Source organism: Symphalangus syndactylus, chromosome 13 (assembly GCF_028878055.3).
Source record: "Symphalangus syndactylus isolate Jambi chromosome 13, NHGRI_mSymSyn1-v2.1_pri, whole genome shotgun sequence".
Taxonomy (NCBI): Eukaryota; Metazoa; Chordata; class Mammalia; order Primates; family Hylobatidae; genus Symphalangus; species Symphalangus syndactylus.
Window position 1 is genome coordinate 71,682,821 of NC_072435.2, and position 15,162 is coordinate 71,697,982.

Here is a 15,162-nt window from a genome sequence, read left to right on the forward strand (position 1 = left end):
GGCTATCTCAAGGGCTCGTTCAGGTTTAACAGAAGGGGACATAGACTCCACTGCTCTATGGGAGGAGTGTCTAGGTCATATTGTTCAGAAGACCATGGTGGCAAGGGAAATATGGAGGAAAATAGTCTGCCAGAACACATTTCTCTGACAACTGTAACATCCATAGTCCATGCTGGCATGGATCTCAAAGGTTTCTACTATTCCCATGATGCCACACTTGGGGCACAGACTAGCTAGTGTAACAAAGACTGGAGGAAGAGGGGGTAAAGTTAAAAAAGTATAGTCAACCAAAGGAAGAAATAAAGCTAATATTAAGCTCTTAATAATGTGGCAGGCATTGTGCGAGGCACTTTGTATTAGAGTTCTCCAAGAGGCACAGAGCTAATAGGAGATTTTATATATATATATATATATATATATATATATATATGAATAGATATAAAGGGGAGTTTTAGATATATACATACACACACACACACACACACACACATATATATATATATAAAGGGGAATTTATTAAATATTGACTTACATGTTCACAAGGTCCCACAATAGGCTGTCTGCAAGCTGAGGAGCAAGGAGAGCCAGTCCGAGTCCCAAAACTGAAGAACTTGGAGTCTGAGGCTCAAGGGTAGGAAGCATCCAGCATGCGAGAAAGATGTAGGCTGGGAGGCTGGGCCTGTCTCTGCTTTTCCCATTTTTCTGCCTGCTTTACATTTGCTGGGAGCTGATTAGATTGTGTCCATCAGATTAAGGGTGGATCTGCTTTCCCCAGCCCACTGACTCAAATGTTAATCTCTTGGCAACACCCACACAGACATACCCAGGATTAATACTTTGTATCCTTCAATCCAACCAAGTTGACACTCAGTATTAATCATCATACACTTCTTATAAGATATCTTCATTAAATCTTCACCACAGGTATGTAAGGTAGGTACTACCATTGCCATTTCACAGATGAGGAAATAAAGGCAGAAGTATTTAGTAACTTGTCCAAAGCTAGGCAACTGGTAACTGGTAGAGCCAGGATGGCAACACTGATCTGTTTGACTTCAAAGACTGTGTTTTTTTCACTATACCATGCTTCAAAGCGTAGAAGATAAACACAATCTGTAAAATGTCCCTCTTTTAACTATGCAGTTCATTCTATTTCCTCCGATACATATATAAAAGATCTCTCTCTCTCTCTCTCTCACTTCTCAAAAGGGTTAGAGTAAAATATTGCAAATAATAGAAATTTATTCCCCCAAATAACCAACAAAGTCTTTTCAAGGAGCACATTAGACAACTCCCTTCTCAATTCATGCCCAAGTTATCACTGGTTAATGCTCACGTAGGAATTACTATCTGGAAGATTGGGTAAGAACCTTAAACTAATTATTAAGACTAACATTGCAAATTAAATTGTAAGACATATAATACAAATTAGAAGAATTCAGTATGGGAGCTTATTAAGTAAAAAAAATATCGGTAAATTGTGAAGAAAAAACAAGTGAACTCTCAAGAAGTCTGCATAAATGCACTCTTCAGAAATGTATGATGATTAAATATACCATGGGCGCTCCTTGCTTAAAGAAAATAGACATTTCTCGCTAGCGGTCTATTTTGTTGATCTTTTCAAAAAACCAGCTCCTGGATTCATTAATTTTTTGAAGGGTTTTTTGTGTCTCTATTTCCTTCAGTTCTGCTCTGATTTTAGTTATTTCTAGCCTTCTGCTCGCTTTTGAATGTGTTTGCTCTTGCTTTTCTAGTTCTTTTAATTGTGATGTTAGGGTGTCAATTTTGGATCTTCCCTGCTTTCTCTTGTGGGCATTTAGTGCTATAAATTTCCCTCTACACACTGCTTTGAACGTGTCCCAGAGATTCTGGTATGTTGTGTCTTTGTTCTCGTTGGTTTCAAAGAACATCTTTATTTCTGCCTTCATTTCATTATGTACCCAATAGTCATTCAGGAGCAGGTTGTTCAGTTTCCATGTAGTTGAGCAGTTTTGACTGAGTTTCTTAATCCTGAGTTCTAGTTTGATTGCACTGTGGTCTGAGAGACAGTTTGTTATAATCTCTGTTCTTTTACATTTGCTGAGAAGAGCTTTACTTCCAACTATGTGGTCAATTTTGGAATAGGTGTGGTGTGGTGCTGAAAAAAATGTATATTCTGTTGATTTGGGGTGGAGAGTTCTGTAGATGTCAATTAGGTCTACTTTATGTAGAGCTGAGTTCAATTCCTGGATATCCTTGTTAACTTTCTGTCTCGTTGATCTGTCTAATGCTGACAGTGGGGTGTTAAAATCTCCCATTATTATTGTGTAGGAGTTTAAGTCCCTTTGTAGGTCACTGAGGACTTGCTTTATGAATCTGGGTGCTCCTGTGTTGGGTGCATATATATTTAGGATAGTTAGCTCTTCTTGTTGAATTGATCCCTTTACCATTATGTAATGGCCTTCTTTGTCTCTTTTGATCTTTGTTGGTTTAAAGTCTATTTTATCAGAGACTAGGATTGCAACCCCTGCCTTTTTTTGTTTTCCAGTTGCTTGATAGATCTTCCTCCATCCCTTTATTTTGAGTCTATGTGTGTCTCTGCACGTGAGATGGGTTTCCTGAATACAGCACACTGATGGGTCCTGACTCCTTATCCAGTTTGCCAGTCTGTGTCTTTTGATTGGAGCATTTAGCCCATTTACATTTAACGTGAATATTGTTACGTGTGAATCTGATCCTGTCATTATGATGTTAGTTGGTTATTTTGCTCGTTAGTTGCTATAGTTTCTTCCTAGCCTGGATGGTCTTTACAATTTGGCATGTTTTTGCAGGGGCTGGTACCGGTTGTTCCTTTCCATGTTTAGTGCTTCCTTCAGGAGCTCTTTTAGGGCAGGCCTGGTGGTGACAAAATCACTCAGCGTTTGCTTGTCTGTAAAGTATTTTATTTCTCCTTCACTTATGAAGCTTAGTTTGGCGGGATAGGAAATTCTGGGTTGAAAATTCTTTTCTTTAAGAATGTTGAATATCGGCCCCCACTCTCTTCTGGCTTGTAGAGTTTCTGCTGAGAGATCAGCCGTTAGTCTGATGGGCTTCCCTTTGTGGGTAACCCGACCTTTCTCTCTGGCTGCCCTTAACATTTTTTCCTTCATTTCAACTTTGGTGAATCTGACAATTATGTGTCTTGGAGTTGCCCTTCTCGAGGAGTATCTTTGTGGCGTTCTCTGTATTTCCTGAATCTGAATGCTGGCCTGCCTTGCTAGATTGGGGAAGTTCTCCTGGATAATATCTTGCAGAGTGTTTTCCAACTTGGTTCCATTCTCCCCATCATTTTCAGGTACACCAATCAGACGTAGGTTTAGTCTTTTCACATAGTCCCAAATTTCTTGGAGGCTTTGTTCATTTCTTTTTATTCTTTTTTCTCTAAACTTCCCTTCTCTCTTCATTTCATTCATTTCATCTTCTATCAGCGATACCCTTTCTTCCAGTTGATCGCATCTGCTACTGAGGCTTCTGCATTCTTCGCGTAGTTCTCGAAACTTGGCTTTCAGCTCCATCATCTCCTTTAAGCCCTTCTCTCCATTGGTTATTCTAGTTATCCATTCTTCTAAATTTTTTTCAAAGTTTTTAACTTCTTTGCTATTGTTTTGAATTTCCTCTCGTAGCTCAGAGTAGTTTGATCGTCTGAAGCCTTCTTCTCTCAACTCATCAAAGTCATCCTCCATCCAGCTTTGTTCCGTTGCTGGTGAGGAACTGCATTCCTTTGGAGGAGGAGAGGTGCTCTGTTTTTTAGAGTTTCCAGTTTTTTTGGTCTGTTTTTTCCCCATCTTTGTGGTTTTGTCTACTTTTTGTCTTCGATGATGGTGATGTACAGATGGGTTTTTGGTGTGGATGTCCTTTCTGTTTGTTAATTTTCCTTCTACCAGACAAGACCCTCAGCTGCAGGTCTATTGGAGTTTACTAGAGGTCCACTCCAGACCCTGTTTAGCTGGGTGTCAGCACTGGTGGCTGCAGAACAGTGGATTTTCATGAGACCACAAATTCAGCTGTCTGATAGTTCCTCTGAAAGTTTTGTCTCAGAGGAGTACCTGGTTGAATGAGGTGTCAGTCTGTCCCTACTGGGGGGGTGCCTTCCAGTTAGGCTGCTCAGGGGTGAGGGACCCACTTTAGGAGGCAGTCTGTCCATTCTCAGATCTCCAGCTGCGTGCTGGGAGAACCACTACTCTCTTCAAAGCTGTCAGTCAGACAGGGACATTTAAGGCTGTGGAGGTTCTGGCTGAGTTTTTGGTTGTCTGTGCCCTGCCCCCAGAGGTGGAGCCTACAGAGGCAGGCGGGCCTCCTTGAGCTGTGGTGGGCTCCACCCAGTTCGAGCTTCCTGGCTGCTTTGTTTACCTAAGCAAGCCTGGGCAATGGCGGGCGCCCCTCCCCCAGCCTCGCTGCCGCCTTGCAGCGTGATCTCAGACTGCTGTGCTAGCAATCAGCGAGACTCCGTGGGCATAGGACCCTCCGAGCCAGGTGTGGGACACAATCTCCTAGTGTGCCGTTTTCCAGGCCCGTTGGAAAAGCGCAGTATTAGGACGGGACTGACCCGATATTCCAGGTGCCGTCTGTTTCCCCTTTCTTTGACTAGGAAAGGGAACTCCCTGACCCCTTGCGCTTCCCGAGTGAGGCAATGCCTCGCCCTGCTTCGGCTCGCGCACAGTGCGCTTCACCGACTGTCCTGAACCCACTGTTAGGCACTCCCTAGTGAGATGAAACCGGTACCTCAAGCAGAAATGCAGAAATCACCCGTCTTCTGTGTCGCTGGGGCTGGGAGCTGGAGACCGGAGCTGTTCCTATTCGGCCATCTTGGCTCCACTATTCGAAATAAGGTATTATTTTAGATTGGGTGTCAAGGAAGGCACTGCTAAGAATGTGATACTTAAGCAGAGATAGCTGCCTAAAGTGAGGAAGAGAGCCATACAAAGATCAGAGCTAAAAAAGAGTTCGAAGCTGACAGAACAGGAAGCGGCAAGTTCAGAGGCTGGAATAAACTTGTGTGTTCAGGGAACAGAAAGGCCAGTTTGGCGTTTGTGTGTTTTGTTTGCCAAATGTTCTGGTTCTGTGTCCTTCTGGGCACAATATAGGATCGCACCACTGGTTCTTCTGTGGATGTATATAGGACCATGTGACTAGTTCTGGACAGAGTCATAAGCGAAATAATATGTTCCACTTACAGACAGAGCCAATGTAAGACGTTCTAGAGCTCTTTTTCCCTCTCTGGTACGATCGATGATTGCTAATGTGTGATAGTGGCTGCTCCATCAGCCTAGATCTAGCAGTAAGGAAGGAAACAGAATCACCACTTGTCTTCTAGTAGGCATGTAATTTGAGTAAGAACTGTTTGTATTGTGGTTGTTTTAGTTTTGTTTTGTTTGGAAATGGGCTCTCGCTTTGTTGCTTAGGTTGGACTCAAAATTCCTGGGCTCAGGAGATCCTCCTGCTTCAGCCTCTTGAGTAGCTGAGACTACCGGCACACACCACCATGCCTGACTGTATTGTTTTAAGCCTGTGAGATTTGGCGATATTTCAGTATGGTGTAACCTATCCAGACAGACACAGTAAGTGTAACTGGTGGAATGTAAGCTAGAGGGAGACTGGTAGACTATGAGATCTAAGGAATAGGTGGGGGTCAGGTCACACTAAGCCTTGTAGATTATGACAAATTTGGATTGCATTCTGTGTGAGGGAAAATCATTGGAGGACTTTGAGCAGGGGAATATGACATGATTTGCCTTTCAAAAGAATCACTCGTGTAGGGGAAACTTCTTATTCATAGGAAACACATACTGAGGTATTGAAAGATAAAGTATAATGCTTTCTACAACTTACTTTCAATTGGTTCAGTAAAATGTGTGTGTGTGCATGTGTGTACATGCAGAAAGGGGGTAAAATATTATTTGGTGAATCTAGATGAAGGTTTCATTGTACTCTTTCACTTTTTTGTGGGTTTAAATTTTTAAATAAAGTTTGGGTGAATCAGTCTAGAGAACTGTAAGGCCATTATGAGCTAGTGCAGGTGAGATGAAGTGGTTTGGGCTGGAGTGGCAATGGTGGCAGTGGTGAGAAATGGGTGGATCTGAAACCCGTTTTGTATTTGAAGCCAGCAGGATTTGCTGATAGATTGGTTGTGGAGCATGAAGACAGGTCAATGTGTTTCTTAGATTTTTGTCCTGAGCAGGTGGGAGGTGGGTGGTACCATTAACTGACATGGGGCGACAGTGGGAGGGCTAGGGTTAGGACATGGGAAATAGCAGTTCTATTTTGGGCACGTTAAGGGTGAGCATCCAAGTGGAGACTGGGTTGGCAGGTGGATAAATGAGTTGAGAATTCAAAGAGGTCTAGGCTGGAAATATATAATTTGGGATTATCAGCATCTATTGGCACCCAAGCCATGGATGGATAGGCTCTCCTAGGAAGCAGGTATAGGTAGAGGAGGGCCAGGACTATGCCATGGGGAACTGGAGCATGAATGGACTGGAAAGAGGACCATACATTTCATTTGATTTCTCTTGTTCTGATTCCACGCTTACTGAGCAAGCACCTGATTATTGTTTGACTTCCCATAGAGATCCACACATAAAGGAAAGATTGGCCATATGGACTTGGAATATTCTAGTTCCTGGTAGAGTTCTCACTGTAAATAAATTTATCACATTCACAAGCTTAGTGTGAGTTAGCCCCTGAGACAAAGCCATAATCAGTGTGCTGACAAAAATCTGATGGTGAGTCTGCATAAGGGAGAGCCAGACCCTGCACTGTGGAAATTCCCCCGAGAACGAAGCACTGCTTGCTGGCACTCTTCCACAGCTCACATCTCTTTGCAGCCTGCCAAGTGAGAATGTTCTCATATTTCCAGAACTGGTGAGACAACCCTAAGCCAGGTGTAGCTAAGAGAATATTCCTTTTTTTTAGGTGTATATCTTTTATTGTCAAAGTTCTACTTATTTGTCAGGGTGTCTCTCACAGTTTTTTTTTCCACGCTGATCTTGCATTTCCTTAGATCAGGGTCCTTATTACTTAATTACTATTTGGAGAGTATTCTCTATGTGCTTGCACTAGATCTATTTTAAAATTTTATTTCATTTTTATATAGGTAATATTCAATTGGTTCAAAAATCAAAATGACAGTGAGAAATCTTCCTACCTCCTCCTGATTGATTGGTATCTCTTCCCCCACTCCTCCAAATCATTGCCTCTATCTCTTTGTGAATCCATCTAGCTTTTAGGCTGTTAGCAATCTTTTGCTATGACAAAGTTGCAATTAATAACTATATATACATACATATACATGGTTTGTGAGCTGTAGTTTTTGTTTTCTCTGCTAAGCTGTGATGATGAGAAAGACATATTCTACTTCTTTTGGGAGGGGATGGGCAATTTTTGATAAAAGTTCAGGCTCAAACTGCATTCTTCTTCCCCTTCCCTTTTAGTCTGAAATGTGGATAACATGGCAATTCCTGTACAACATGATTAAATAGCATCCCTGGCTGAATCAGTTCAAGGATGTTCAAGTTTAACTATTTAGTGTCTACTGCTTTGAAAATAAAAATGGCTCATGCTGGCCCAATGAGAAAAAATAAGAAGGTCTATAAAGGTTATTGGAGAAAATGTGTTTGTGGGAGGTGGATAGACATGTAACTTAATAACAAAAAGAAATGCAGCTGAGAAGTTAATGCGTATTTGTCTTTTCCCTCCCATGGTGTAGCAGATTGTATTTTCCAAAGATAGCTGCCTCAACATATCCCATCCCACATGCTCTTATGATGTGACACTGACACTGTTCCCATTGAGTGGTGGGGCCTGCATTCTTCTCCTTTGAACCTCAGGTGATGCTTATGACTGTTCAAACAATAGAATGCAGTGGAAGTTGTCCAGTTAAGCCCAGTCGACCCCCAGAACCACAAGTAAATAACATAATGATACAAAAAACTAAGTTTTGGGATTATTCATTATGCAGCAGTAAAAAATAGAAACATGATCTTGATTTTAACTTGTCTTTACATTTTCCTTGGTCTTGATTCTTTAATTTTCATTCAGATTTTACTGTAATTTTGTCTGTTCCTTTTCTTGGGTGGGGATGGTCTGTTCTTATTGCAGGTCACTTCACATCCTTTGTGATAGAGGGTATAAGTATAATGTAATTACATTTTTAAAAGTGCTTTCCTTTCTAACTCAGTGATGTAAACTCTCTAGTGTTATTCTGTAAATAAGGATAAATCCATGAAAGTTTTACCACTATTTTTGAGGGGTTTCTTTTAATGAAAAGAAAAAGGATTACTTTGCGTAGATCTGTTCTACACTTTCTGCTCCTCCCCAAAATAGATCCTTTGCCCATGAAAGTTTATAGAAATTATAATCTCATCTATGAGGACAAAATGACTGATTCATTCAACAAATAGGCCCTCAATAGGCATCTATTGTGTGTAAGATATTAGACCAAGTGCCAAACATACAAAGACCCAATCCTGCCTCAACAGGGCTCCTGGACTAGTGACTATTTCTATTAAATGCTTATCATATACAAAGCACTGGGCATGTCTGGAAGTCATTAAATGCTTACAGTAATGGAGGAGTGTTTAAAACAACCACAAAAAAAGCAAAGTGACCAAATGACCTGAAAGACAACTTAAAAAAATGAAAAAAATTGTGCAGCAGTTTTAAGGTTCATTCATCCATGAATTCAGCAAAAGAGCTAATTTATTCTCTCCATATTCACAGAAACAAAATAATGCATCATATAGCATAAATGTTTAAAAAACCAGAATTATATTTAATACAAAAAATCGTGATATTACAGTTTTTAAAATACATTAGTCAACACTTATTCAACTGTAATTAAAGTTTTTTTTCTTCAGTCAATCCCAAGTAAGAATCTGTTGAATAAGTAAATTGGAAACATGTATTTAGAGGAATGAATTAAAGATAACACTGTTTTATTCAACAAGCACTTCTGAATACTTGGAGTAAATACAGCACTGTTTTGGGTATTACAGAGAACTGATAAAGGTAGAAAACACTGTCCTTGTCCATGATAAGATGCATCATATTATTTACACTGATAAGCTTTTAAAATACGAACATTTGTAAATGAAATAAATTAGAAATAAAAATTAAGACAGAAATAAACATTAGAAATAAAAATTGTCAAATTATTTGTTACTGTGGAACTCTGGCTATGCACTAGATACAAGAAAAACCAGTAAATACATGAAATATCCTTACAAGCTCTTGGGGTCAGGAGAAAATGAAAGTATTAATTGTATATCCTTTCTAGTATTAATCTTTTACTACAGAAATGAAAGAGTTCACAATGCACAGTTATATTTCAGGTAACATATATTCAAAGGTATATCGAAGGTGAAAATCTATCTAAGGTTTTCCAAATGAAGTGGCAATAAACCAATGACTACATAAAAGTAAAAATTAATTTTATGCTTTTTGAAAAAAAATTTGAGCCTTTTACTCACTGCTAATTTAATTTTATGCTTTTTGAAAAAATAATTTGAGCCTTTTACTCACAGCTTTACAAAGTATGAGTAGGGAAAATTAATGCAAATAATGTATTCAATGTTAAAAACAATTAGAATAAGCCCACCCAAACCAGAGATTAAATGATTCTATGAACTAAACATGTAACGATGAAGGAGGGCTGGAGTGAAAAAGATACAGAAGAGTAAAAAGGAGCTATAAAGAAACACCCTCCCCTAAACACACAGGCGAACACAGAGCTGAGACACAGAGGCATAAAATAGGGAAAAAGCAGACACACTTAGCCAAATCTTGGCTTCCCCTCTAGATTTGTTCCATAAAGTAATTTAATATTTGCATCTGGTCTGGTGACCTTAGTATGCTTCTTCTAAAGACTTTTAAAGTTACACTATTTTCCTAAGTAGACTGAAGTGACTTTAGAACCAGTGGTCACATGCCTGCTTTTACTTGGCTTGAGTTAGATAAAAAGTTTGGTTAATTAAAAACTTCTGATGTTATAGTTCATCTTCTGAATCTTGATTGTGAACTTTCTGAGGGTGTCTTTTAACACTGATTACCATGTCAATGGTTAATATTTTTGTCAAACACTGAAGAACTGAAGTTAGTAGCTGGTATTTACCTGTTACTGATTCCAAACCTGTCTGACTGCTTACCAAGGGTTTATTGGTTTGTAGTGCATGGACAGCTCTTATATATGTATGTGGAAAGCTGTACTTTCCTGTTTTAGATTTATAAAGGACTTTGGGAATGCCTAAAAGTGCATTAGCTATTATCATACTAACCATGGTTTCTTCTGATTGATGGCATTTTTTGGCATAATTGAGAAGATAGTAATGTAACAAGATCTCAAAATTACCACCTACTGGCAAAACACAACCAGCTGGCATAGATGAGGAAAGGTAAATCCGGGAAGTACCCATATTCTGTAACTTACAGCTCACTGGTAACATGCTTCCCTTTCCAGTAATATTTGTGACCTGTAAATTTTTGTAAGAAATTTCTATTCTATTGTTTCCCCTTGTTGAATAAGCAGTGGAATCGTTCTTGAGTAATGGTTCATAATCATCAGTTAGCCTGTTTCTTTCCAAAGACGAACATTTCAGCGTTTCATCTGTTTGGAATGTATCTGTTGGTGTCAGTGTGGGGGTTGAATACGGAATATATGTTTCTAATTCTACATCTGAAATTACCAAATTAGAATGTACTTTTAAATATGTTTGAGTTTTTTCCAATTCATCTTTGTTCTCTACAACTGTGTCCTGATAAGGCCTTTGTATTGAGCCATTACCAGTATCTGGTGCTTGATAACTTTCTCCACTGTTCTTATAAATAAAAAGACTTGAAGTGCCATTTTGGTCATTGGTTTGTGTCATGTAATTTAGATCAAGGTCTTTAAATAATTGCCGAAGCATTTTAAATGCTCCATGTAAAGCATCCTTATGTTGTTCAATGAGACCCTGCACTGGTCCACAAAGAACTATAGAGTGTGGTATAAATGCACACGTGCTTATCAAGCCTAGATGAACATATCTTTTGGATCTAAGGATAAGAGGTTTACAAAATTTCACCAAAGCAGTGTTAGGTATTTCACACTGTGAAAAGGCCTGTGGTGGTACAAATGGAGAAAGACCAATGATCCTCCGGATAAGAGAAACTTCTTCTGATGATAAACACTCAACCACTGATATGCCATTCACCCCTGCATAATAAATAACTAAATCTGGTTGTTTCACACTAGATATGAGCAATTTTACATTCTGACTATGCAGATGTTTCATTATTGCTTTTGTCTTTTCCATAATCCAAAATTGAGATGTCTGAAACTGTGCTTCTGAATTTAGAATAAACTCTGATCCAGAAGTGGAAAAAAGAGGCTGAATGGTTTCTGTTACTATCACCATTCCTATGTCACCATCTGCTGGGCAGTACACAGAAAAATCTTTCTGAAGCACAAGACCAGCTATGATCCTGGAATCTGAAACAGGAAGGCCAGTGACACCAACATTCAACTCTACGAAATAGTCATCCACTAACTCAAATACACCAATCCCACTTTTACAAGTCATACACTTGAAAAAGTAGTCACACATCAACTGTGAAATAAATTTGTGATTATTTCTTCCCACTCTTCCACAAAAGTATGCTTCTAAGAGCAACTCTAAAGAGCTCCTACACAATGTTCTCTCTTTAGCAGACGAAAAGATAGACAAAAAGTGTCTACTTAGGTACTGGTCCATAATACCGTCTAATATTTGTGTCTGAAACGTTAGGAGAGCCTGGGAAATACACTTCCACTGACAACAATTTTTCCAATGCCTTCCATGGGTTTGAATGTTTTCACACATCAAAGGATCCTTTTCTCTGTCTGTGATTGCATGAAGTCCTCTAAGCAAATGGCAAAGAAAGATAATAAATGTTTTTGCACCATCTCCTGTTTTTTTGAGATGACTGGAAACACAGTCCACTATCATCCTGTACAAAAAAGAAATAAAGCAACTCATTTTCAGAAGGCTGGCTTCTCACATCTTAAAACCATGTTTACACAGCCATAAGCATAAAATGAGAATATTGTTCCTTTGATACATCCTTAGTTTTTTCCTTTCTTGGAAAAAACTCTGCCCTATTCCAAGATTCTACGGTTGGGTGGAGTGGGGAGAAGTGGTCTTGGGAATTGATAAGATCTGGGGTGCAGGAGTGTTCCCTTGGGCAGGGCTCTAATTCCAAGCATACAGCGGTTTCACCCGAGGCCAGTCTTTCCTAAGTACGTATCACCTCAGGATGGGACAAGAGCTCCACAGAGGCTGCCTGGGGTGCCCGGCTACGGGGTAGCGTGTAGGACGCGGGTACCTGGCTATGGGATGCTCTAAGTGTAGCGCCTCCAGGAGGCGGCCTCCATTCCGGCTGAGAAGCACCTCGCCAGTGGGCTTCGTACACAAAACTTGCCGTCCCTCGGGCCCCACGCAGCAGCTCACGATGGCTTCCAGCACCTCGGCCACCTGCAACGCCGCCTTCACAGACCCTGCGGCGGCCACAGAACTTAACATCTGGGCCGCCTCCCCTTTTTGACCAGCTTGCAGAACACCGGGGCCGACCGAAAACAGGGGTGGGAACGGCCGGAAACGGAATAGGCGGGGAGAAAACCCGGAAGCCAGGTGCCGAAGCGGGGATAGCACGGCTTCTTGGTTGGGCGATAGGGCTGCCCTTCTGTCTGCTTGGTGGAAAAGCCCTGCAGCTTTGCCAGGTGGGGTGAGCTGGCCCGTTGTCCGCGAAGACAGAAAAAAAAGACTAGGATTTCCAGCAGCTGTGCCTGGAGTGGCAACCCTAAGCCCTTCTCTGGCTCCCTAGGTGAATTCATTTCCCTCTAGTGGCGTCCGCTGCCCGCAAATTCCTTAGTCTCCCGAGAAACTTTCTTCCTAAGTCCACACGGTAGTGGGGCCTGCGTGAAGGAGAGGGCACCCCGGTTGGAACTCTGCTGGCTTTCATCCCCTGCCAGAAGCTGCTTGTTCCGGGGCAAAACTTCTGCCTTGGATTCACGCATGTTCTGTACACATTCTCCACGAGTTGCTCTCCTTACCATAACGGAAATAATTTGTAGATGCAGGACAGGTGAGGACAGCCTGGCCACAGCCATGAATTGCAGGCCTTATGTCTGCTGCAGAGGCTTTACCACATTTCCTAGACTCAGGTATCACAATAAAACTCTATAGACACCACAAATATATTAAGCAGAAATGATGCGAAGACTCTATTTTTTGAGATGGACTCTCTCCGTCGCCCAGGCTAGAGTGCAGTGGCGCAATCTCAGCTGACTGCAACCTCCGCCTCCCGGGTTCAAGCGATTCCCGTGCCTCAGCCTCCCAGGTAGCTGGGATTACAGGCATACACCACTGTGCCCGGCCAATATTTGTATTTTTAGTAGAGATGGGGATGTCATCATGTTGACCAGGCTGGTCTTGAACTCCTGACCTGAATGATCCACCTGCCATGGCCTTTCAGTGTTGGGATTACAGGCATGAGCCGCCGCGCCGGGCCGATGTGAAGACTTAAATCCATTAATCACATTGGTGATCAACAGTATGCTTTAAAACACATGGCCAAGGATTATTGTATATAATCCAAAAACAGAAAATACCGTCTCTTATATTACAACTTTTTTTTTTTTTTTTTTTAAGTGATGAAGTTTCACTCTGCCGCCCAGGCTGGAGTGCAGTGGCACGATCATAGCTCACTGCAGCTCCGCATTCCTGAGCTGATGATCCTCCTGTCTTAGACTTCAAGTCGCTTTGTGCCTCACTACGCCTGGTTATTTTCTCTTTTAGTAGAGACAGGGTCTCCCTATGTTGCCCAGGCTGATCTTGAATTCCTGGCCTCAAGTGATCCTCCCGACTTGGCCTTCCAAAGTTTTAGGATTACAGGCATGAGCCACCTTGCCTGGCCTAAAACACAGGCACTTTTGAGTATGGGCTTTGGATTCAGACCTGGGTTTGCTGTCATTTCCTTACCTGTGGCATTCACCAAGTAACCTCTTTGATCTCTGCTTTTCTCATCTTTAAAAACAATGGGCCTGGCGCAGTGGCTCATGGCTGTAATTCCAGGACTTTGGGAGGCCGAGGTGGGCGATCACAGGAGGCCAAGAGATAAAGACCAGCATGGCCAACATAGCAAAATCACGTCTCTACTAAAAATACAAAAGTTAGCTGGGCATGGTGGACCATGCTTGTAATCCCAGCTACTCTGGAGGCTGAGGCATGAGAATTGCTTGAACTCGGGAAGGGAGGTTGCAGTGAGCCGAGATAGCACCACTGCACTCCAGCCTGGGCAACAGAGCGAGACCTTGTCTCAAAACAAAACAATCCCCGCCAAAAAAACCAGTGGAGATAACATATATAAAATAAAAATCTCAAAAGGTTTTGAGGAGGTGGAGAATGTTCACTAAACACTTTGCATAGTGCCTGGCATAGTTAGCACTAAACAAATATTTATATTACACCTGTTACAGGAAAAGGGTCCCAATCCAGACCCCAAGAGAGGGTTCTTGGATCCCATGCAAGAAAGGATTCAGGGCGAGTCCATAAAGTGAAAGCAAGTTTATTAAGAAAGAGGAATAAAAGAGTGGTTACTCCATAGGCAGAAAAGCCCCAAGGGCTGCTGGTTGCCGATTTTTATGCTTATTTCTTGATGATATGCTAAACAAGAGGTGGATTATTCATGCCTCCCCTTTTTAGACCATATAGGGTAACTTCCTGACGTTGCCATGGCATTTGTAAACTGTCTTTGGTGATAGTGGGAGTATAGCAGTGAGGACAACCAGAGGTCACTCTCGTGGCCATCTTGGTTTTGGTGGGTTTTGGCTGGCTTCTTTACTGCAACCTGTTTTATCAGCAAGGTCTTTATGACCTGTATCTTGTGCCAACCTCCTATCTCATCCTGTGACTTAGAATGCCTTAATCATCTGGGAATGCAGCCTAGTAGATCTTAGCCTCATTTTACCCAGCTCCTATTCAGGATGGAGTTGCTCTGGTTCAGATGCCTCTGACATACCCACCCAATTACTGTGGTAGGTCACCACTCTCTGGTTTATTATTCCAAGTGATATTTTGTGAGATGCAGAAGATGCAACTAGCATAATAGCACAACATACATCATGTAGAGTCA

The 15,162-nt window shown here is 41.3% G+C and overlaps 1 protein-coding gene across 2 annotated transcripts; it reads right to left on the bottom strand.

Moving 5' to 3' along the window:
- Positions 1-8,767: 8,767 nt before the first annotated feature.
- BBS10 (Bardet-Biedl syndrome 10) lies at positions 8,768-12,835 on the bottom strand. Of its 2 annotated transcripts, none has more exons than XM_063615090.1 (2): positions 12,355-12,835; positions 8,768-11,892 (listed from the first exon to the last, which is right to left on the bottom strand). In XM_063615090.1, the coding sequence occupies exons 1-2, from the start codon at positions 12,549-12,551 to the stop codon at positions 10,002-10,004; spliced, it is 2,088 nt and encodes a 695-aa protein (XP_063471160.1). In that variant the 5' UTR covers positions 12,552-12,835; the 3' UTR covers positions 8,768-10,001. The 2 variants fall into 2 exon arrangements, with proteins under 2 accessions (XP_063471160.1, XP_055095446.1); XM_055239471.2 differs by having other exon boundaries at positions 8,768-11,979.
- Positions 12,836-15,162: the final 2,327 nt, after the last annotated feature.

Coding starts and splice junctions, on each gene's coding strand:
- BBS10 (XM_055239471.2), bottom strand. CDS start 12,551: ATGTTAAGTTCTGTGGCCGCCGCAGGGTCTGTGAAGGCGGCGTTGCAG. Junction 11,980..12,354: donor TTAGAGCATCCCATAGCCAG/GTACCCGCGTCC, acceptor TTTTTTGTACAG/GATGATAGTGGACTGTGTTT.